We start from the raw sequence: 23,986 nt of genomic DNA, 5'->3' as shown, positions 1-23,986 counted from the left end.
AAAGTATAATCATTTCACTGGGTAGCTCCAGCTTTACAGTGACAAGTCAAGCCCTGAAGAAGCTGAGTATTTGTCAGGTCAAAATAAAATGTTGCAATACATAATACTACAGCAGTAGCAGAGTTTGTTTGAGGCTTTCTTTTTTTTTTTTCTTCTTCCATAGGAGCCATTTTTATCATTGAGAGTTTGGATTATGAAAGTTCTCATGAGTACTACTTGACAGTGGAAGCCACAGATGGAGGCACACCTTCATTAAGTGATGTTGTAACAGTGAATATTAATGTCACGGATATCAATGACAATTCTCCAGTGTTTAGCCAAGACACTTACACTGCAGTAATCAGTGAAGATGCTATGCTTGAACAATCAGTTATTACAGTACGTATTGGTTTTTTACTTTGAAATACTCTGTCATCAAGATCATGCTTTCAGTCTTGAAGGAATAAGTATGGATTTGAAGGTGAACATCAATGAATAGATTTTTGCCACTGAGTGAATTGAAAATTTACTTTGAAAAAGTTTCAGAAGTAGGGACTTCAGATACTGTGGGAAAGTAGATAATATTTTGTGATATATTTATAAGTCCGTGAAACCATGACTTAACTTTCAGAAGAAATTCAGGAAATTAAGTGATGTTGGTATGTTCTATTGAGATGGCATTTCTCCTGTGAACTATGAAATTTGTTAGACTGAAAGAGCTCATCTTCAGGATGAGTTTATCTGAAAGATGTTAGAGTCTATTTCAACCTGTTTTAAATGAGACTGTAATGCCCCTTAGGTTATGGCAGATGATGCTGATGGACCTTCCAACAACCGCATTCACTACACAATTACAGATGGCAATCAAGGAAATCCTTTTACAATTGACCCTACCAGGGGTGAAATAAAAGTGACTAAGCTTCTAGACAGAGAAAAGGTGAGTTTTTCATGCTTTTTGGGCAGCTGGGATTAATTTACCTATGCATAATTGATGACCACCATTTTCTTATTCTATTTGTAAATTACCATTACATGTTCCAAAATTAATATAGCTGTAATAAAGTGAAAGCATCTATTTATATCAGTAGTTTTGGAGGACCGGGAGGAAGAGAAAGTATTAAATATATGAAGGAAAGCTTTACTGGGGGTTGTGCTAAAATATTTCTTCCATAAAACAAAATCTGGGTTTGTTACTTTTTTCCTCTTCAGTAAATGTTTTAATTATTTTTATTATTTTCTTAGATTTCAGGATATACCTTGACAGTTCAAGCTTCAGATAATGGAAACCCACCTAAGTTTAACACAACTACAGTTAACATTGATGTTTCTGATGTAAATGATAATCCTCCAGTGTTCTCAAAAGGAAACTATAGTGTTATTATCCAGGTAAATACAACTAGTGAAGTAGTTAAATCAATAACGTTATTGGATTGTGAATTTGTGACTTGAATTTTTCTGTATTTTTAATTATTTAATGTCACCAGTGAGACTACTTATCAAATAAGTGCTAAGGGTTATAAAATTCCTGTTTGCAGGTTATTTAGAAACTTACGTTGCAAGTTCTCAGAATCACAGAACAGGTGAGGTTGGAAGGGGCCATAGTGGGTCATCTGGCCCAATCTCCCTGCTAAAACAGGGTCATCCCAGAGCACATGGCACAGGATTAAGTCCAGACAGTTCTTGAATATCTACAGTGAGGGAGAATGCATAACTTCTCAGGTTCTTTTTCAGATTCCTTGTGTGTACATGTATATATATTACACATTCCATTTATGCATAAAACATTCTTAGAATCATACAGGGATGTTAAAATACATAATTATTTTGCTATTTCATTTTAGTCTTAAGAGTTACTGCTTAGAAAAAGATCCTTTAGGTACCTGTTACTGTGAAGCTAGTGTTCTGCACCATGGCACATAGGTTAAGACTTAATTCCCATTGGCCTCCTCTGGGATCTGAAGCAGTTAGAACAAGAGTAGAATTTCATGTGGCTGTATATCAATCCTTTGACTAGTTTTACACCTTAGCAGTAGGCCACATTCTCAAGTGTCTGGCATGTACTTGCCTGATTCAGAAAACTGCTAAAGCAAAGACAGCGGGGGCAGCATCTATACTTCTTGTCTTCCTGAATCCAAGTGAAAATATAAGGAAGGCAACAAAGGAATTGCACTCAGACCTTTGTAGACTAGTAATGTAAATGAGCTCAATCCCTTGTGTCCTTTTGCTGTTTCCTGGCCTGATACAGTAGACCAGTGAGGATCAGACAATGTTACCTGGTGCACTGTGCCATCCTAACATACCACTTGTATTTGAGATGGTGGGCGTCATTTGTAAAGGCAGGTTTCCGAAACAGGGCAAAGTGAATATATACAATATACACACAGTATGCAAATAAGATGTCCTGGATCTTGCTTTAAAAAAACCAACCAAACAAACAAAAATAAAAGAAAAAACCGAAACAACGGATTCATGTCTGTGTGCTATCTTCTTTTCCCCAATTACAGTCTTTCTTGAAATGAATGTTCATTAATATATCTCTTAAACTGCAGACTGTGTAGCCAATGTCTGTACTATTTCCCTTACTCAATTAAAAAAGAAGACCTCTGCTTTTATAATTCATTCATATGAGCCTGTCCTAGTGGAAGGTAGCAGAGAAAAAGCTGGAGGAGTTGCCCAAGAATGCTGGTGTGTATTTCCTCCTGTACTGGAGATGGATATATTTGGACACAGTAAAAAATGTGCTTAGTTCTTAGGAAAGTCAAATTAATTTAGATGTTCAACTACAAATATTTGTATTTTAAAGTGATGGTCTTTGTTTTGCTGAAAGGGAAAAAGCTTCAGCTGCAATATCTGATAATTAAATTTGACTTTGTCAGAAACAGAGTATTGTTATTATTAGGGGTTTTTGCAACTGTGAAAGGATGGTATTTTGTTATCGTTGTACTTCAAAATAATGTTCCTACTTTCCTTGCTTTTGAAATAAGTATGTATCTGGCCGATACAGTAGAGCACATGTATTCTGGGAGAGGTGTTACAAGTGTCAGATAAGGCAGTATGTGTGTGTAAGATACATGATAAGCCAAAGTATGTGAAGTGTCTATGAAACCTTAGGCATCCACATGATGCAAACTTGAAGGGATTTTATGATGCAAATTTTAAAACCTGGATTTCATATTTTAACTGGATGGTGGTTGTAGCAGCCACAGCTGTAGCCGGAACACTAATTAGGGGCACAAGGAGTCAGAGGGAGGAGCGTATTTTTCTAGTCCTCCCAACAAAGGCATTAGATTATTCTTAACAGGTGTTTTCACTAAATTTCAAATCTTTGATGACTTGGTAATTAGGCTACAATAATATTAATTCAGACCAGAAGTGGAAAATGTAAAGTGTCAAGGCTGAACTACCTTCAAAAATAAAATCGAGGTTTAAACAACTGCCTTTCTCCTTTTACTGTTTTTGAGTCTTATTCTCAGAGGGTAATAGTTTTCCTGAAGCAATATTGTCATTCTTATTTCTTCTGTACTGATTAACTGGTTTGACAGCAATTTGTTGGGGTTTCTGTTGAGAGGAAGAAATCAGCATCAGACCACATCCTCAATTATAACAAAACCAACGTGTACTATGTATCTACAGGAAAATAAGCCTATTGGAATTAGTGTGCTGCAGCTAGTGGTGACAGACAAGGATTCTTCTCACAACGGCCCTCCTTTTCTCTTCACCATCCTGAGTGGAAACGAAGAGAGCACTTTTCAGATTACCCAGCAGGGAGTTCTGACCACAAGTGCTGCACTGAATCGCAAAGTGAGAGATCACTATTTGCTTCATGTTAAGGTAGGATATGATTCCTCTAACTGTTTTACATTGTAAGTATTTAATTAGCTTTTTCACTCATATTCACTCCACCACTTGCCTTTCCGTTAGGAGATCCTGACATGCCAACTAGTCACTTGAGGCATGTCCCATGAGGTGACATCTTCCTAGACAAAGTCTGTTGGTTTAAATACTAATCTACACAGATGCAATGGAAAGTTCAATTAAAATCACAGTAGAAGTAATGTGTAAGTGAAATGTTAACTGGATGAGTAGTCTTGATAAGCCCTTTGCCTTCTGGTTGGAGTGTTGAAAAAGCCAGCAGGGACAGGTCCCTTGAGCCACTCACTATTGACTGCAGAATTCCTCTTGCCACTATTGTTTTGACCCTGGCTGTGTGCTGGACTAAACGCACATGATGAAAGCAGGGATATTGCACAACATAGCAGTAATGAAAAATTTTTCTGTAGTGCCACATTCTTTTTTCAATTGCAATTGAAAACATCTTTTTTTAAGTTTGGACCTTTTCTTCATAGTATTTTCAGTAGATCTTTTTTCATAGCATTGAAACTTGCAGTGCAGTAGTTTGAGATCTCAGGATCCTGCAGTGGAAAACACAGCAAAAAACTCAAAAAATGACCCTGAAGTGCTACAATATATGCTACATTTGCCATTGTTGTGCAGAAAGACCAGACCATGTCCAAGGTTAGATTAACCTGGCTAAGTTCTCTCAAATACTTTTTGTAACCTAGTGTGAGAAAAGTTCAAACTAATTGTTTCAATCTTATCTAGTCCTTTTAAATTCAGTTATAAATTAAGCAGCTGGGAACAGAGGACTTAAAATTGGTAGGCTAAAAGTAGATGGCCTTAATTCTTAAATTTCATTTCCTGATTCAGGTTTTAAGAAAAATTCTTACCTTCATTTTCACAGGAGGAATTTCTTTAGATCGCCAAATTATTCTTGGGCATACTATTGCAGATAATTTATGAGTAAACATGCACTTGCAGAATTTTAGAACAATACTGTTTATAACAGTGTATGCTGAATTCTGTCAATATTGGGATAATTGTGACATATTTACACAAAGTCTGTTTTCTTTGGGAAAAGAAGAAAAAATTCCCACAGATACTGTAATTTGCTGTTTGAGTCACTAAAATGCTAGTAACCAGGAACCATCAGTATAAGGACGGATATAGTTTCATTTAAATGTAGTTTAGTTTAGGGTTTAAGAATTTGTATGAAAAACGTATATCATTCCTCAGCCATTTTTTTCCTCAATAGTGATATGCCAATTCCCCCAAAGTCACTTTTTTGTTTATCAATGTTTTTCCTGTATGTGGAATCAGTGTAGTACAAGATTGATATGTTTTATTTTAAATCTTCTCTAAGTAGTAACTAATTTCTATTTAATTTGCTTTCAAAATGTATTCCTATAAATGCACATATAGGCAGTTATGTTTGTTCCATATAGACTGTTACACTGTCACATTTCATGATTTAGCTGCACCTTTGGGCCTTCCTAATGTGCCTGGCTTTTCTTAAGTGTGAGATGCCTGTCTAACATCTTCCTCTGGGTGGAATCTTGCAGTTCTTTCATTTCTAAACCACTTCTTGGTCTCTAGGCTGCTTGTAAACAGCCTGTCAGTACTTCAGCTATCTTGTCTTCAGCACAGCAGCTGAAAAGTGCCTTTTTATTAGGGAATGAACATGGGCTATTTTAATGGCATCCAGTAGCTAAACAAGTATCTTAAAACAAATGTACTCATTTAGAACAAAGACTTCTCAGAGATTGTAAATCATTAAAGCAGACTGTACTAATGTGCATAATTTGTGTGCTGTACTACCCAGTCTCAGTATTTTGGACCTGTCTAGTCTGTTGATTTCCAAGTTTCCCAACTGATTCTGGAAATACATCACTGTAATTGCCATTTGTCATTTTACACTTTGCTAGCTTTTTTTCAATAGACGTGCTGCTATTATTCGCTATTATGTTATGATACATGGGTATGAAGGCATCCAAGACTAAAACTAGCATTGTCCTATCACAAGACTCCAGTTCCAATGATACACACAAAACTATAGGCATGGCTGTTGAGGAAAAATATTCTTCCTCTGTTCGTTTAAAATAATATTTTTTAACATCAGTAGGAAGGCATTTTCTCAAGTTTGCATTGTGTTCATTTTCTGCATTTTGATCTTGCAAATCACAAGTTAATGTGATTTAATGGCTGTGTCTGATCTCTTGATACCTGTTTTCAGTTTTTAACTGACCTTCACTGCTGTGCTTTTCAGTATTGACAGCTTTCACCTTAGTTGCTTTCTGAATGGATTGCTGAGGTAGTTGTGTGTAGCGGGTTCGGTTTGTAACCAGGCAGAAACACCAATTTAGTGTAGTGGTTTGGTCCAAAATACTCATTACTGTTTACCTTCTGTGAGATAAGAATTAGGAGAAACACAAAGCAGGCACCAAACTTGAAAAAATATAAAGAAGTTTATTAACAGACCTAAAAGAAGAAAAAAAATCATACCACACCTTCAGAACTCTTCTCCTCCCCCCACCTTCTCACCTTTCTCCCTTCTCCCACTGACAGTGTAAAAAGACAACCCTTGAGATGTTCAGTTCTGTTTACCCACTTCCATAATAACCTTGTTCAGTCCATTTAGGAAGAGGAGTCTCTCTTGCCCATGCTATGAAAACGTTATCACAATGAGACAGCCCCCCGGGCTGGTTCTCTGCTCGCATGTGAGTCCCTTCCCACGACTTGCAGCTTTTCCTGCAACTGCTTTTGAGGGTCCACTCTTGAATTACTGGGGTACAATTTTAAGGTTGAGCCATTCAGAAATAAAAGTTCTCTTCACCCATCTCTGGGAGCATTTCATCTCTAGGAACAGAGGCCCTCCTCCTTCCCTGGGAGCAAAGGGTCCTCCTCATCTTCATCTCTAGGACTATCTCTGGGAGCATCTCTAGGAACTGAGGTTTTCTCCTTTTCCATTTGGAGCAAAAGTCCTCATCGCTTCCATCTCTCTCTGTTCAAACTTCTCATGAAATTACAGCTGCTTCAGCATCTGCCTATCTCAGCACAGGTGCTTTTGCTCACAAGTACAAGTTGAACACTCCACCCCCCATGCCTTCATGAAATTACAATGGGTACTCTGATACATCATAGCTTTACAACAGAATTTCAGCTTTAAGCATCTCCTCTTTCTCTTCCCTCTGTTTTTCAGCTCTTCACAGCAATAAAAGGGTTAATCTCACCCAGGCCTTGCAGCTGGAATGTTGCTTATCGCTGTTGGTCACATGATCTTTTTCCGGACAGCGGTGTAGCTTCAGCTGAATCTTGGCCGCATTGGAGAGGGGGAGCCGGGCCGCTCTGTCTGCACATAGCAGGACTGTGGGGGTTCTGCAGGTGGAACAGGGCCCATCGGCTCCAGGATGGCCGTGACCTGGCCCGGCCTGGCCCGAGCAGGGCCTGGCCGGGCCCGCTGGCCCCCACACGGGGCCTGCAGCCACCTGTCCCAGCACTGGAAATGAGAGAGCACTCTGCCTGGGGTTTGTCTATTCTTAAGTGTGGATCACAGAGGCAGTCACAACTTTAAGTGGCTTAGAGAATTGTCCATATTCAAACTGGCCAGCTGATAGGTTCTGTCAGGTCACAGAGGAAGCTGTAAGCACCCCTTAGCAAGGACATCACTTCCGGGACTATGCTTGCTAACCCATGACATTGTGGTTTTAATTTACAGGCATGCTTTCATTTGAAAAAACTCAAAACCAAAAAGAAACCCATTAAAACCACAGAAACTTTCCCCATATGCACTCTATGCACCCACTATCTCCAAAAGACTTTACTTTTGTCATTTTAATAGAAATAAGAATTTTTTTTATTTCCCAATGGTCACCTTATATGGGCATGCCACTTGTATTTGCTTTCCCTCTCTGCAAAGGAAATAGATTGTCCATTAGCAAATGTCTCACAGCATTAGTGTGCAAAATCCTCAGCTATGAGTCATGCAGTCCTTTGTGCCACACTCTGAAGTCTTCAGTTTAAAACCACGGCACATTTTTAAATATCTGCACTATTGAAAAAACATTTCTCCTGGGGCTCTTCTTTCCTACTTGCTGCCCATTTGTGTTATAATTTTGCTTGTCTGTTTGTTTTGCGCCTTCTATTGTTTCCCTTGGGCATTTCTTCTGTAGCTAAACTGCCTGCCTTGTCTTGTTTCCAGGCAGAGATCTAGGCAAAACAAAATTTTGCCAACTTGACCCAAAGCTCTCCTTATTTGTTTGGGTAACCGGAGGGCAAGTTTTTAGCCATGCCTGTCTTTTGGAGTTAACAGATGAAGACATGTAGTTCCAGAAGACACATACTACCTTTTAAAAATGCTACATTTATGTGCCCATCCACAGATAATCTTGTGCCTGGAGTTACCCCTCTTTTGCTTAAATTTGTATGAAAAATCAAAAGCAGTGCCTCTGCGTGGATCTTCAAAGTGTTCTCTGTAAAATTATTGCAAAATCTTTTAAACAATGCAGAATACCTTCTACTTTCTGAGCCCTGTATATCCCCTCTGTACCTTCAGATGTCTCCAATTCTTCTTTAACTATTTCTTCAGTGTCACTTTCAGTAACTGGGAGAGAGTTCTGGAAAAAGGTTAGATGGGAAACAAGAGGTGAGAAATAAAAGGAAAAAGTGAACCCAAAGGAATGCTCTTTTCTCACTTTTCCACTCTTTTTTTTGTACTGTCTTCATACAATAGCAGTGTATGTCTTTGTCCAAAAGAGGTGGAGAATAGGGTGTTCAAAAAGGCTTTGAAATTGAATTAGGCTGATACAGTTAAAGATAGTTAATTAACTGTCTGAAGCAAATAGCACTACGGGTGGTTTTTTTTTACCCTCTCTGTGACCAAAAATCATGAAAGGCAACATAATTAATTGTAGCTTTCTGCATGCATTTTTTTCCTTTTGAAGTACTGTTTGGCACAGTGCATTTAGTTTATCTTCCAGACCACCTCCTAACTGTGGTGAAGCATGTTGTAAATTTCTAGTGCATGACTCATTTCAAGTTTGTAATGTGTTTCCATGCTTGATATCAAAAGGCTTCAAGCACCATCTGCTGTCTGAAATCAGCTACTGTGCATTTCCTCTGTATTTGCTACCAGTGTTAGTAGCTTCCTGGCATTTTCAGGTAATAAGAGCACTGTAGGCTTTTAGTCTTGGGAGAAGTGAAAACCTGTTTGTGTGTGCCTGCTTATATACGCTTTTAAATTTTCAGTATTAACTTTTGTGTCAGGAATTGTGTTACGGAATTTATGTAAAGCATTTTCCAATAGGACTTTTTGGCAGGGGTTTTTTTGGTACAAAAATACAGCTCTACTGTATACAGTACCAATATCTACGGTAGAATTTGAGATAAAGCAAAAGTGTAAATCTGTCCTCATCTTTCCTTTAGGTGGCAGATAATGGAAAACCACCGTTGTCATCTTTGACTTACATTGATATTAGAGTTATTGAGGAAAGCATTTATTCTCCAGCAATACTGCCTCTGGAAATCTTTATCACAGCCTTTGGGGAAGAATATTCAGGTGGTGTCATTGGAAAAATTCATGCAACCGATCAAGATGTTTATGATACCTTGACATACAGTCTGGACCCCAAAATGGAATCCTTGTTCTCCGTTTCCAGTACTGGTGGCAAACTAATAGCACATAAAAGGTTAGATGTAGGACAGTACCTCCTAAATGTCACTGTTACAGATGGAAAATTTACAACTGCAGCTGATATTACTGTACACATCAGACAAATCACACAAGATGTATTAAATCACAGTATCGCAATACGCTTTGCAAACCTGTCCCCTGAAGAATTCATTGGTGATTACTGGCGCAATTTCCAGAGAGCATTAAGAAACATCTTGGGCGTGAGGAGAAATGACATCCAGATTGTTAGTTTGCAGCCTTCTGATCCTCCTTCTAATCTGGATGTCCTCCTGAATATTGAAAAGTCTGGTAGCTCTCACCACCCAATGAGAATTTTGCTCCACAAGATAAACTCTTCTGTGCCTGACCTGGAGGAGATTTTGGGTGTCCGGATAATTGATGTGTTTCATAAGCTCTGCGCAGGCCTAGATTGTCCTTTGAAATTTTGTGAAGAAAAAGTAACAGTGGATGAGAACATCATGTCAACCCACAGCACAGCCAGGTTGAGTTTTGTCACTCCCCGTCATCACAGAACAGCAGTTTGTCTTTGTGAAGGTAAGAAACACAGTAAGGAAAACGTATCCTTGAAAAGATTGTCCTGGTTTTAAAAGGCCATAATCCACAGATGGAAATTTATATTACAGGACAAGATTAAGAATGTTCTGTAACTCTCTCCACAGTATTTGCCTAATTTTCTTCATAGGAAAGAGTAATTCTTTCTTATATCATTACCTCATTTCAAGAGTTTACATTATACAAGCTTATGGGAGCAGATTTTTATTTTTTTTATAGGCACACCTTCATTTTCCATTTTATGAAGTTAATTTTTTTTTCTTGCCTATCCTATATTGATGGCCATTTTCAGTCTTGTGTGCACAAAGGTAAGTTCCTGCAAAGCACCTGAATACCTCCTTTTTTCTGCTTAGAGGAGTAGCCCACACAGTTTCCAAATTTGGTTGGCAATAAGAGGGTAATATGGAAAATGAATATTCATTAAAATATATTTAAGTATAAAGATTTCTTACAGAAGATTAATTTATCTTTATCTCTGAGGAAAACAACATTGCTTTTTAAAACCAGGACTTAACCTTGCTGGGTGAACTTGCCCATGTGAACTAAATATTTAAAGCCTGTTCCTTTCCTGTCTCAAATACAGACATGCTTTTCTCTGCTCTCCCCAGCCTACTCGGTCCATGTTGGGTTTTGTGGCGAATGGTTCTAATGTTAAGCCCTAAACCACAACACCAGTTTCCCAATTTTACCAATTGAATTGAGTAATCAAGATAAAGATGAGCGTCAGCCACTCTATATGCTATTTGTCTAGTCTGTGCCAGTCATGCTCCATTAACTGTTATTTCACTTCCTTGTCTGAGAGTTAGGAATATCATTTGGGTTACTTTCAGCTACTGTACTTAAGAGTTCCTTTTCACAAAATACCATTACCACTAACAGAAAAGAAACAATGGATTTGGTTTTACAGAAGGGAAATGCCCCCTGGTGAACAGTGTGTGTGAAGGAAACCCATGTCCTGAAGGTACTGAATGTTTAGGAGATCCAAAGGAAGGAAAATACACCTGTGTTTGCCCAGACAGCAAAGCTGGACAATGTCCCGGTAAGGATGTAACTCTAAAAAATTCTGTGTAAAATTATATTACTTTCCAAACAAAAATTTAGTTCCAGTCCTGTGCTAATACTTTTTTATGCTTTTCTGTATTCCTAAGCACCAGCTGGCTCTGCTGTGACATTTACTGGGAGCAGCTATGTGAAATATCGTCTCATGGAAAATGAGAACAAAGAGGAAATGAAGCTGACAATGAGACTTAGAACTTACTCTGCTCATGCAGTTGTTATGTATGCTCGAGGAACAGACTACAGTATCTTAGAGGTATATTAAAATCTCCCAGTGCGTATCTCCTCCTTTCTTCCTGCCGTCTTACTATTTTTGTGCCAGATTAAGAGATTGGGTCACAACATTTCTGTGGAATTGCTATAATTGAAAATTGCCTTAAAGGTAGGGTGTTACACATCCAGGTGACAAACTTGACAAACAGAATTTTTTAAATGTGTAAATAAACAAAGCTTCCTGAGTCATCTGTTTTAAACAACTTTAAATTTATTTGCTTATAATATTGAAGTCCATACAGAAAAAGTCACTTAAAGCACAAGATGAAAGGTATTGAAGTATTGTAATACTTTGATTATGATCTGTGACTGCTTTACTAGAGGAAAAAAATGCACAAAATGTACATTTCAATTAAAAGAACCATATAGAATAAATCACAGTTGCTGTGACTGTTTGGAAAGCAGTGTTATTAAACTACTTTTTATGAACACCGCCATCATCCTGTCTTTCCAGCAAACGTAAACTTTTATAGGCATCAATATTTTATACTCTTTAAGTGTGCAGATTATTTATTGATGTTGTGGCTTTCCTCTGTAGATCCATCATGGAAGACTGCAGTATAAATTTGATTGTGGCAGTGGACCTGGGATTGTCTCTGTTCAGAGCACTCAGATAAATGATGGCCAGTGGCATTCCGTATCTCTTGAAGTGGATGGAAACTATGCACGACTTGTTCTGGACAGGGTGCATACTGCATCTGGTACTGCTCCTGGTACTCTTAGAACACTAAATCTAGACAATCATGTGTTTTTTGGTGGTCATATTCGTCAGCAAGGTACAAGACATGGTAGAAGTCCTCAGGTTAGCAATGGTTTCAGAGGCTGTATGGATTCTATTGTACTAAATGGACAAGAGCTGCCCCTAAACAGCAAGCCACGAAATTATGCACACATGGAAGAATCTGTAGATGTCACTCCTGGATGCTTACTGACTGCCACAGATGGCTGTTCAAGCAGCCCGTGTCAGAATGGAGGCATCTGCAATGCACTGTCAAATGGAGGTAAGCTGCTCTTTATTTTTCTGCTTTTAGTTTTCAAAACTGCTTTTCAAATTCCCTGCTTTGAAGGACAAAACAGCTTCGTGCATAATTCTGGCTTTCCCAGAGTTGTAGAGGGTTGGCTGTTGAATAGGTAGGAAGGCTGTGTGAACTAGATTCAGTTCCTTGGGGTATGAAGTGGATAAAGTCCATCTGGCAAAGTGGGGATTTAATCTTCAGTGCTGACACCTGAGGTCCATCCTCTTAACTGCCTACTTTGGAATCTTTCTTTTAAAATTCTGAAATCATTGGGACAACTTGCATTTTGTGAGAGAAATGGAAATTATCCTTCAGTCATGTTCAAGAAAACTCTTACTGTTAGGCTTGGCCTCATCTTTCGATAAAAACCTTTCTATTTTTTCTCATCCTTTCTCTCTTTAACAGGTAGTTGGGTAGGGAGGAATTTACCTTAAATCTGTAGGTGGGCAGGGAGGATTTTATCTCAAATCCAGTAAAGCTGTGTGCATCTTTCAAAAATACTGTATTTGATTTCAGGCTACTACTGCAAGTGTGCACCTTTGTTTATGGGAACTCACTGCGATGTAAGTGTCAACCCATGTGCTTCCAACCCCTGCCTTTATGGTGGGACTTGCATTCCAGTCAGTGATGATTTTATCTGCCAGTGCCGAGGACAATACACAGGTCAAAGGTATGTTTGTATGGTTCATTGTATCCATGAACCCCTTAGAAAACAAGCTATAAATGTAACACTTCTGTTTCCTTTTTTTATCTGTTTCCTACTTAAAGCTCAAACTTTGAGACACACTGGAGGTGGCTGAGGTTAACAACAGCCCCTGTGTTACAGCCCTGAATCCCTCATAATAAATTCACTTGCAGTAAGGTAATGGTTCATGTGGTTTTGTTTGTTTTGCCTTTGCAGATGCCAGCTGGGTCCGTATTGCAAAGACAATCCTTGCAAAAACAGTGGCAAGTGTATTGACAGTTTGGATGGACCTGTTTGTGAGTGCGAAGCAGGCTTTCGTGGAGAAAGGTAGGTAGCATTCCACATATATTGAATTTTAATAGTATTAATTGACAGATTAACAGTTCAAACTGGTTGAAATCTGGGATGTTGATAAAGTAGCAAATTGCATGTTAGTGTGCAGTCCCTTATATTAAATATATCTGAAATAGTTGAGAACAAGATTATAACAAAGACTATTGATGTAAACTAAACATCACTGCTGTGCTCTGTTTCTGATAGGTGCCTGACTGATGTCGATGAATGCATAGAAAACCCATGTCTCAATGGTGCCCTTTGTGAGAATACTTACGGTTCATATCACTGCAACTGTAGTCGTGGATTTGGAGGCAAACACTGCACAGACATTGTTCTTAATAAATATGTTTCAACATCTTGGAACATTAGCTTAGCTGAAGTGATTGGGATTATTGTTTTCATCGCAGGAATCTTCTTGCTAGTTGTGATTTTTGTCGTTTGCCGCAAAGTGGTTGGTAGAAAGAAGAAGCACCAGCAAGAACCTGAAGACAAGCAGCTGGGAGCTACAACAGCCTTCTTGCAAAGACCATATTTTGATGCAAAATTGAATAAGAACATTTATTCTGACATCCCACCACAGGTTCCTGTTCGTCCCATTTCATACACTCCAAGCATTCCAAGTGACTCCAGGAACAATCTTGACAGGAATTCTTTCGAAGGGTCTGCTATCCCTGAGCACCCCGAGTTTAGTACTTTTAACCCAGATTCTGTACATGGCCACCGGAAAGCTGTAGCTGTTTGCAGTGTTGCACCAAATTTGCCACCTCCACCTCCCTCCAACTCACCTTCAGACAGTGATTCAATACAGAAACCCAGCTGGGATTTTGACTATGACAGTAAGAGATGTTCTTATTTTTTACTTTCCTGTTAAATGTGTATGCTGGTACAATTTTAATGAGTACAAAGTCTCTGTCTATACCTCTTAAGGTAAAAAAGGCATTATGACTACTGGGTTTTGTCTCTGATCAGGCTTCATGCTCTGCTAAGTTTTGTAAAAACGTGCTGATCTCAACTTTAAATTGTATTGATTCTTTAATCGAGAATCTATTCATTGTCTCACATGAAACTTTTTTCTTCCAGCTAAAGTAGTAGATCTTGACCCCTGCCTTTCTAAGAAGCCTCTGGATGAAAAGAACTCCCATCCTTACAGTGCTAGAGAAAGCATGTCTGAGGTCCAGTCTCTCAGCTCCTTCCAGTCTGAATCATGTGATGACAATGGTATGTGAAATGCAATTATTCTGTACTGCTGCTTAGGTTCATTTGTTCTGTCTTTGCATCTGTATTTCTTAGTAACAATAGGATTTACATATGTTGAATATATATTAAATAGTAGCTTATTTAATATATATTTGTATTTACTTACATTAATACCCAGATCTATTAATTTTTAAAAAAATATTTTACCTATCTTACATCTCTTGTTAATTACTGTACCTTAAAATTATATAATCATTCTGCTGCTGGAATATTACAGTGAAAATGCAACTCAAGTTGTTCAGAGCCTTATGTTTAAAACATATTAAAATTTGGTAAACTCTTCTAAGTTATTGTTAGTTATCACCTTATGCGAGCATACAATGAATTTAAAAAAAGACCTCTGCACAAATATAACTTTTGCTTTGCCGTTCAGCTCTCAGTAAAAAACTTTTTGGTGTTACAGTTTCATTTGTTTCCTTCTCTTTTTCTTGCTGCGACCTCAGCTCCCATATGGATCAGATCAGTTCTGAGTGAGAGCAGAGTTTAAGGGACTGCTTGTAAGTTTGATTACTTTAGTAATGAAGGAAACTGCACAAAGAGGAATTTTGTTATAATAGAACAGTATATTTGGCTTTCACCATTATTGAAATGAATTCATAAAAACATTTCATACATTGAAAAAAGCCAATACAAAAATATAAATATTTTGATCACACCTCAAGTCCATCAAAATATAATCAACATACATATTTGTGGGTTTGATTATTTTTAATTGGATGTCCTTTCCATTGTGATGACAGATGCTTTTATAGTTGATATGAATGCATCTATGTATTCAGAAACACGTCATACTGATTGGACAAAGCCACAGTTGTCTCATAACTTAATTCACTAAGTTAAGGTGTTTTGACTCTTTATTCCAATTTCTGCTTTTGTCTCTGCCTGGTAAAAAAGAACTTGAAATTCCTTTAGCTTAGGAATAAAGAACATTCTGCTTCTCAAAGAAGTAGAGTGATTTGTTATTAACAGCATGACAAAAAACCCATCTGTTTAATGATTGGTGAAAGTAAAATGGTATGCTTACAGTCCTCATCATTTTATCAGTAGACCTGATACCAACTTCCAGCTTTTTCTCCTGTGGTTTTAAGTGTTGTGTGGTACATGTTGTTCTCTCCTCCTCACTGTCTCATATGTTTAGTATATTCTTTTTCCCATTTCTTGTCATGTATTGATTACTCATTAATACATCATTTTAAGAGAAATAGCTGTGGCATCATAGATACTGTTCCTTCCTTCCATTTTGGTAGATTTAGTATTCATTAGCTTGATATTTAATCCCTGAGCTGTGCAAACAAGTTGCATGTGCTTACTTCATTTTACCCTATAAGAATAAATCCTTCTCCATTCCAAAACTATCTTGGGGAAGAGGGAAGGCATAAAAAATACATTAATTTTAGGTTTTTTTAAAATAAGCATCTAACAGCCTGAATTTAGTATTCCGACTGTGATATCCCTACTTCATACAAAACTTAAGTAGATCAGTAATAGAAGTTTTCAGTAGGTATTTTTCATAGTCTATTCTTTTAGTTCATTTAAGGGAAAATTTCTTTCCCATATCTTTCGTTGTCAGGGAGGGAACGTAGTTTACATTTTTAAAGGAGAACTTTAATTTAAAGTAGAACTCCTTAATTCACCCAACACAAGCCTTTAGAAAAGTCTAGTTTGTTGCTATGTAGATAAAGTATTATGCAAATGAGTATATTTAGGCAACATTTCAGAAATTCTAAGACAGCTTAAGCAGCCTTGTACTCATGCAAAATGTGCTTCACGAGTAGTTACAAGTACTTTTGCATGTTTAGCAAGAACAAAATTGAGCTTTAGATTTGTGTTTTATGTATTACATGCAACTACTTTCTAGGTAGAGAGTTGATGTGTATGTACACCAATAATCTTGCTCTATAAAATGGTAATGAACTGCAATTTCACAGTGTTGATGGGGGGTTTTATGTATATCTGTATGTTGTTTAAAGTTATACTAACTATAGGTTTGTTTTAATTTGCTCCTTTTATACCTTTTACAAGCTTCCATAGTGACTGTAATACACCTTGTCAATGCTGTTGTTGACTCGGTGGAAAAAGAAGGTATATACATGTTTTCATATTTATTTACTGCTTTGGGAGCATAATGCATGTTTGTCTTCCTACATTGTCTTCTAGTAATGTAGCCCTAGCCAGATGCGAGTTATAAAATATTATTTACTTGGACTTTCTGATAAGTTTTAGCAAAAAATATATTTATATTGTATATCTGTTAATATTTTCTTGCATATCCTGTAGATGCCCTGTGAACAGGTTTCAAAGTGTGATTTCTTGGGTAAAAAAGGATTGGCATAAAAAGATCTTGGTGCTTACTCTCTTCTGAAAATATTCATACTAAAGCTGCCAGCAGAATTGAAACATCAAAGGCAAATACATACAGTAGTGTAGTTGAAACAGCAGCAGCCTCCGCTTCCTTTTCTTCTCCCACCCACACCTGTCGATACCTTGTCCAGCTGAGCAGAATCAGAATGGTCTGATATCAGTATTCACTTTCTTGGTCTTCAGATCAATCTGTCTCATAAGCTGAAAAAACCTGATTTCTGTCTGCAGCTGAGATATATAGCCCTCTCAGTTTAAGTAGTTCATTACTATCCAGCCTTACAACAGTACCTAAAAGGTATGTTTGGGTGTATGTACGTAGACACACATACATTTGTGTGTGTAGTAGGTATTTGGAAGTTAGAAAGAGGCAAAGTAGGCATTTTCAATGGTATTTTATCTCATTTCTTCTAACATTTAAGAACTAACCACTCTGGAAAACAACAAACTCTTTACAAAATAATAGTAGTAATGAAAGTCCCAGTGAGTCTATACAAATCCTTACTATTGTTTTAATTGACTAAATAGTACTTTAAGTTCCATTAAAAGGCAAATGATTCACTCCATGACCATGAGTTTGCAGAGATTTCTTCTGAAATAACATCCAGCATATGCTTCCTATTTGTAGATATAGACTAGGAAACATTGTTTTTTACTAAGTCCTACTTAAAATGAAGCCATTGTAAGAACATAAAATTGATTATAGTAGCTAAAGTACACCCTTTTTAATTTACACAGACACGCAAAATAAAGTAGACAAATGCAAAGACTTCTAATTACTTGAGAGTATTTCATTAATGAGGGTGCCATTTCATTAATGTGTACCTATAGACAATAGTTCTCAATGCAGAAAAATTGTAATGCATATTACTTGGGAATGGGAGAATTACAAGACTAAAAGAGGCCAGATCTACCAGGGGAAATATTAAATAACTTATGCAGATTTTCTCTGAGATTTTAATTGGTAGAATCTAAAAATTATAGATGTAGTTCTCAAGTCAAAAGTATTGCTTGGTGTTTTGGTATCACCATAAGATAAATACAAACACTGTATGTATTGTAGTCATAGAAAGATTAAGTATGTCCTACTCAGCTGCTTCTTGTCATTTGAAAGTTTCTGTTCTTAATAAGCATTTCTTCTTTCAAAGCATCTTGGGTAAAGAGTTCTGCTTTTGAGCACCCTCAGGAGGGTGTCAGTTCAAGCAGCAGAGATCCTTACTCAAGCCTTCAGCAAGGTCAAGTTCTGGGAATGATGGTCCTTACCTTTAGTTTCCCCAAGTGTTTCTGTCCAGCAGGTATCCTGGTAGAATGAGCTGTAGCTAATTTCATCAAAGGACAGTTTTAGGCCTGTGTTCTCTGCACTGCTCCTCAGGTTGTAGCCTGATGCAAATCAGCAATGCTGAGTGCAAGAGAAAATATAGCTCCAATCTAGCAGATTGTCACATAAAGATGGGCACATCTGGTTCTAGTTTGTGTTTCTGTCATTTATGTTAAAAGGTCTTTGCTTCAGAAGAAGAGGAAAACCAAGATCTCTCCATTCCTTGGTAAAAGTGCTCTAAATCATAAAGCCTTTTGGCTTTAGTTTTGCACCCAATTTCCCAGGAAAAAATAAAGAATGTTATCTTCTAAGCAGACTAGTAATCAGAACCTTCTCCTGGACTTGAGGCCAGAGATGTTTTAAGAGTCTCAGAACTCAGACTGACATCTCCATTAGTCTGAACAGTATTTTTCTTGTCTGGGCTAGACAAACTTGAAAAAACAGGAACTTCTCTCCAAGGAGTCAACCTCTGTCCCTTCAGTCTTCCAGCAGATGAAAGTATGAATTCTTAGGAGAAGATTCTGCTATTAGGATAGGCATCGCTCATCCTTAGAGACTTTAATAGGGAATATAGATTTCTGAAGAGAGAAGGGTTTAGTATTTGTCAGATAACACAAGGCAGTTCTCTGCTGAGCATGAGTTGTTGGAATTGCCGTACAAAGGGAGGCAGGTTTCCTAGTGCTTTGTGTGTGGAAGCCAGACGCTAAAGGAAGAGTTACCTTGATACTCGAGGAATACTTGAAAGTGTGCCAATAGATGGAGCCCTGTACAGAAAAACAAGGGCAGATACAAGGAAAGAAAAAAATCAGATCAAGTCTTGTTACCCTCTGTAGCAGAAGTCCTGCATATACTGATACAAGGATTTCAGTGAACTCCAGACTGCAGATTTTACCACAAGACAGCCATATCCCACATGGGCTGTACATTAATTCAGTAGCTGTCCTACAGTTCAAGTCTTAACAAATAAGGAGCCCAGGAGAAATTTTGTTTAAAAAGCCAACTTTAGTATTGCTAATTAAACTGAACAAAAGCAGCATGAATGTCACAGTGGCTAGTCATTGTTTGTCTTCATATTGGTTCTACTATTTGATTCCTAACTACAGATGTTTTCTCCTTTTTCTTATTCTGCCACCTAAAGAATCTTTTGCTGTTCCTGACCTCAGCAATTCAAGAGGTGACTTCTGCATGCAGTTCATTGATGCTCACCAAAATATTTGGTTTTAACACTGACTTACTATCAGTTGCTTGCTGTGCATTTGTCTGCAGTGATTTCCCTTTACTAGATTTGCACTATATTACAAAAATGTGGGGTTTTTTTTTTTTGGTATCCAGATGAGAGAAACTATTGGTTTTTAGTGAGTTTAGGCTTACATCTAGTTTCCAGCAGACAAATACAAACTTATTCAAATGGAGTTTGTAAGAGAGGATCAAGTCCAGTCATTTTTGCATGATTAAGTTTGATTTTGCTGTTTTGTTCTTGTATTTGAATGTGGAATGTCTTTACTAATAATCAAAGATGTTTATCAGAGGTGTGGCAGTTCCTGTAGAGCTAACAGTATTTTTTGAAATTAACTTTTTAATTTGCTTAAGCGGTAAAGTCAATTTAAATGGTCTGAATACTTTACCAAATAGAAATTGCTTCTTTTATGTAATAAGGTCATGGGTTATATGTGCTAAATATATTTTAAGAGAACTAGGCCATTGTTATCACCTTAACTAATTCCTCAACAACAATTAAGTGTTAGCTGCACCAGGCAGGGTGTTGATTCTTTGCTATCCAGTGAACAATTCTATACCATTATGTATTGTGACAGCACATTCCATAGGTGACTACAGCTCTTCCCATGTTAGGTGTTATGTCTGAGAAAATGTAAAAGTTCAAGTGTGAATGATGCACTGTCTCATGCATGGCATAAAGTAGAGTTGAATGTCTTTTGTGCAACCAGGGCAAAATGCTGATTAACAAGTAGTGTCCTAATCACAGTGATTATTGTGTTACTACATGTGTTGGTTTCTCAGTTCAGACTGACTTGAATACAAGATAGTAATACTACTTTTTTTTTTAAACTAACTTTTTAGGTTATCACTGGGATACATCAGATTGGATGCCAAGTGTTCAGTTGCCAGGTATCCAAGAGTATCCAAATTACGAAGTGGTTGAGGAGTCAGCTCCCCTCTACACAGATCCAAATGCCATCGATACAGACTATTACCCTGGTGGTTATGACATAGAAAGTGATTTTCCACCTCCACCTGATGACTTCCCTGCACCTGATGAGCTTCCATCGTTACCACCTGAATACAGCGACCAGTTTGAGTCAATACAGCCACCCAGAGACATGCCAGCCGTAGGTAGTTTGGGTTCTTCTACAAGGAGCAGGCAGAGATTTAACCTTAATCAGTACCTTCCCCATCACTACCCTGCAGACATGTCAGAACCTCAGACTACACCCAGTGGTGGCAGCGGCAGCTACAGAGAACCGTACGCTCCATACTCACTGGGGTTCAATCAAGACTTTGAAGCACCCACTGTAGACAACATGTCCATGTCTGTGTATGCTTCCACAGCCTCCTGCTCAGATGTGTCAGCATGCTGTGAAATGGAGTCTGAAGTCATGATGAGTGACTATGAGAGTGGAGACGATGGTCACTTTGAAGATGTGAAAATTCCTCCACTTGATTCCCAGCAACATACAGAAGTCTGACACACTCAACAAAAGTGCCTGGACTCTAACAAACTTTATCAAATCTAGAACAATTTTCAAGAGCTTTTTTATTTTTTCTTCTTTTTTTTTCCAGCCACAGTGAATGCTTTTGTTTCAGTGAGCTAAACTGGCATGGCAGCATTGGATCATGCAGTTCATTTCACTAGATGAACCTCTTTCCATTTCCTGACCTACTATATTTGGAAAGTTCCAAGATTTCCATTGGCTGTGCCATTTCTGAACATCCTTTATGTACTTACATTGTTCTGTGTTTAAGAAAAATCACATACCACTTTTCCATGTTAGCATGATGCATATATTTATATAGTTCTAATGCAATTAATTTTCTCCTACTTTTTGTAAATTTTATGTACAGTTTTGATTTTAATAGTTTTAACTAGATTTTGTAGATATTTTGTGAATTTGTTTTCCACTGAAACTAGTGGTGTTAGTGTGCCATTAAAAATGAGCACCCTGACTTACTACAGTCAGGGCATCACTGTATGTATTCCCCTGAAAACTAAGGTTTGACATTTCATTGTAAAACATTCAACATATTTACAAAATTTCAATTTTACATATATTAGGTCTGATATTTTTCTGGGTCAGCTATATGGAAATGTCTTAAATGGGTTGCTGTATTTTAGAACTGTAAACATTTTTTTTCCCTTCTTGGAAAGTGTGTTGGGGACCTTCTGCATACCAGTTTAGAACCAAAACCACCGTGACACAGTTTTTATAGTGTCTGTATATTTGTGATCCAATGGTCTTGTAAAGGTTTTTACTGAAAATTACCATTAGCCAGTCTTTCTTACTGACAATAAATTATTAATAAAATACTTTAGCTTTGCTCTGTGTATCTCTATTATATAATATACCATTGACAAAGCATTCAGTGCAGCATTTTTTAAGTCTGTATATGTTTTGTACTGTATTAAGTTACTTGCTCCAAGCAACTCGTTTTCCTCTCCTCCAAAATCAGCCTGCAGCTGTGTTAGAGATGCTCACGAGATGGCAGTGTGTGTCTGCTTAATGGTGTTTTTAAAAGTAATCGGGCCAGTCTGAATAAAGATTGATGGGTATCAAACTGCAGTAGCCTTCTCGGTAGTTTGCATTTTTCTTTAAACATATAATATCAGCTATGTAAATTGCTGAATATTTTTTCTCAAGTCCCAAAAATGTATACAAAAAAAATCCCCAAGGTCTTTAAAGCAGTTTCTCCCCTCCTTTATCACCTGAATACTTACTTTCATGACTAGTTACCCCTTGATTGTGCACCTGCATGCTGAAATGGCCATGTCATTGTCTGACTTTGTGCTAAATAGTTGGTGGTTTCCTGCAATTATATTTCAGTTGCAGTTTCTTACGTTAAGTTCACACTAGAAGTTTACCTTGAAGAAGTAAAGATGGAATACAGGTTTCCTGTGTATTATCTAGCTGGTTTTCTGACTAGAAAAGAATAAAGCCTTTAACAGAGTTCTCTAGCATAAATTTGGCCTGATGGTAAGCTAAAGGAATAATATAACTGTCTTCTGCCTCTTGCTTGAGGGACGCTTTTTAAGTTCAGAACAGATTTCCTGGCACATTAGTGAATTTTTAATATAGCCTGGAATCCTTTCAGCTCCACCTCCATTTTGTTCCTACTGTCATAAAGTTCTGTAGCCTAGAAATATACAATATCAGATTCTCTCAGTCATGAGAGCTAAGCCTCAGCCTTCCACCATCTAGGGGAACAGGGTACTGTATTTGGAGTGCTATTTATATACAAAATGGAACAACTCCCAGCTTGGCAGCTGTATAATGGAAATGGAGTGGATTACAGGACACAGCCAGGCACAGACATTCCTGTGCTAACTTGCCCATATGCAGGTTAAGAATCTCATGACTTATGTAAAAAGGCTGAAAAATCAATAGGTTTAAACCCACATTCTGGCTGTGCACTGCAGCATTCACCCTGGTAACTAGGAGCCTTTTGTACATCAGGCTGTTAGAATTTTGCTATTTAATAGCTTTAGAAGAATCTTACAGACCCTGTGAGCGGAGGGTGTCACACACTCTGTAGTGGTTCACATCCCTGCTTAAGGCCCATGTCGAGTGAGGAAGGTTAAGCTTAGTGGCAGTTCTGCTCAAGATTCCTTAATATCTGCTGCTCAGTAGGAATGGTCTCAGGAGTCAGCAAGAGGAAAACGCTGCAGAAATTTGCATCATTTCTCAGTTGATCAGGATTCCCAGTAAAGATGAAAGCCTACAAATACATTTTCTAGAGTTACTCATTTACAGAAGAAAGGCCTGAAGACATATTTTTAAAACTGAGAGGTGTGAAAGGAATATCAACACTTAAATATACTTTTATTTGTAGTACTGTGAACTGAAGGCTAACATAGAACATGAAGCTCAAAAGGAACAATGTCTCATTATTCTACAATGAAATTCCATGTAGGTGTATGAGAATGTTTTGTTGAAAGTATATTTTTTTTTTACCTCTTCACAAGAACTGTGCTGCTAGGCAACATGCAACATCCAGGTTATACTTCACAGCAGAAAACAAGGCTGCATCATAACACTCACTTATGGAAATAGCAGGCATTTTCAACTCCACAGCAGCTTTGCTGTTGGTGTGTAAAGCAAGGACACATTGGACAAATGCTCCCTTTGTAGGGAGCATTTATCGCCTAATTCAGGTCCAGTAAGTATAATTAAACCTATTTGCCCACAAAGAGCTACAGCAATGCACCAGATGAAGCTGGTGACATTTTAAACCCAGTTGAAACTGATACAGCAGAGCATTGCTGTTGGACTCAACAGTAGTCCAATACATCAAAAGCATTGGCCAGGTGATTTATTTTATAAACCAAACATTTTAAAATAAGGAATTTCAGTGAAGTCACACATTCACTATTTCAGTGTTCATCTGTCCTCATGTTG

At 37.6% G+C, this 23,986-nt stretch overlaps 1 protein-coding gene across 7 annotated transcripts in view; it reads left to right on the top strand.

Moving 5' to 3' along the window:
• FAT1 (FAT atypical cadherin 1) overlaps positions 1-22,153 on the top strand; it is a 107,271-nt gene extending 85,118 nt beyond the window's left edge. For 3 of the 7 annotated variants that reach the window (XM_039551647.1, XM_039551648.1, XM_010401575.4), the window contains exons 15-29: positions 164-378; positions 779-916; positions 1,222-1,365; positions 3,613-3,810; positions 9,238-10,039; positions 10,965-11,096; positions 11,206-11,369; positions 11,925-12,387; positions 12,919-13,072; positions 13,304-13,414; positions 13,628-14,259; positions 14,504-14,641; positions 16,703-16,762; positions 19,495-19,530; positions 20,436-22,153. In XM_039551647.1, coding sequence (XP_039407581.1) covers positions 164-378; positions 779-916; positions 1,222-1,365; positions 3,613-3,810; positions 9,238-10,039; positions 10,965-11,096; positions 11,206-11,369; positions 11,925-12,387; positions 12,919-13,072; positions 13,304-13,414; positions 13,628-14,259; positions 14,504-14,641; positions 16,703-16,762; positions 19,495-19,530; positions 20,436-21,061 — 4,013 coding nt within the window. In that variant the 3' untranslated portion in view covers positions 21,062-22,153. Of the gene's footprint in view, positions 1-163; positions 379-778; positions 917-1,221; positions 1,366-3,612; positions 3,811-9,237; positions 10,040-10,964; positions 11,097-11,205; positions 11,370-11,924; positions 12,388-12,918; positions 13,073-13,303; positions 13,415-13,627; positions 14,260-14,503; positions 14,642-15,123; positions 15,178-16,702; positions 16,763-19,494; positions 19,531-20,435 lie in introns of those variants that run through there. The other 4 variants (XR_005601861.1, XM_039551650.1, XM_039551649.1 and 1 more) reach the window with 4 other exon arrangements.
• The last annotated feature ends 1,833 nt before the right edge of the window (positions 22,154-23,986 follow it).

Source organism: Corvus cornix, chromosome 4 (assembly GCF_000738735.6).
Source record: "Corvus cornix cornix isolate S_Up_H32 chromosome 4, ASM73873v5, whole genome shotgun sequence".
NCBI lineage: Eukaryota > Metazoa > Chordata > Aves > Passeriformes > Corvidae > Corvus > Corvus cornix.
This window is presented reverse-complemented; position numbering and strand designations above follow the sequence as displayed.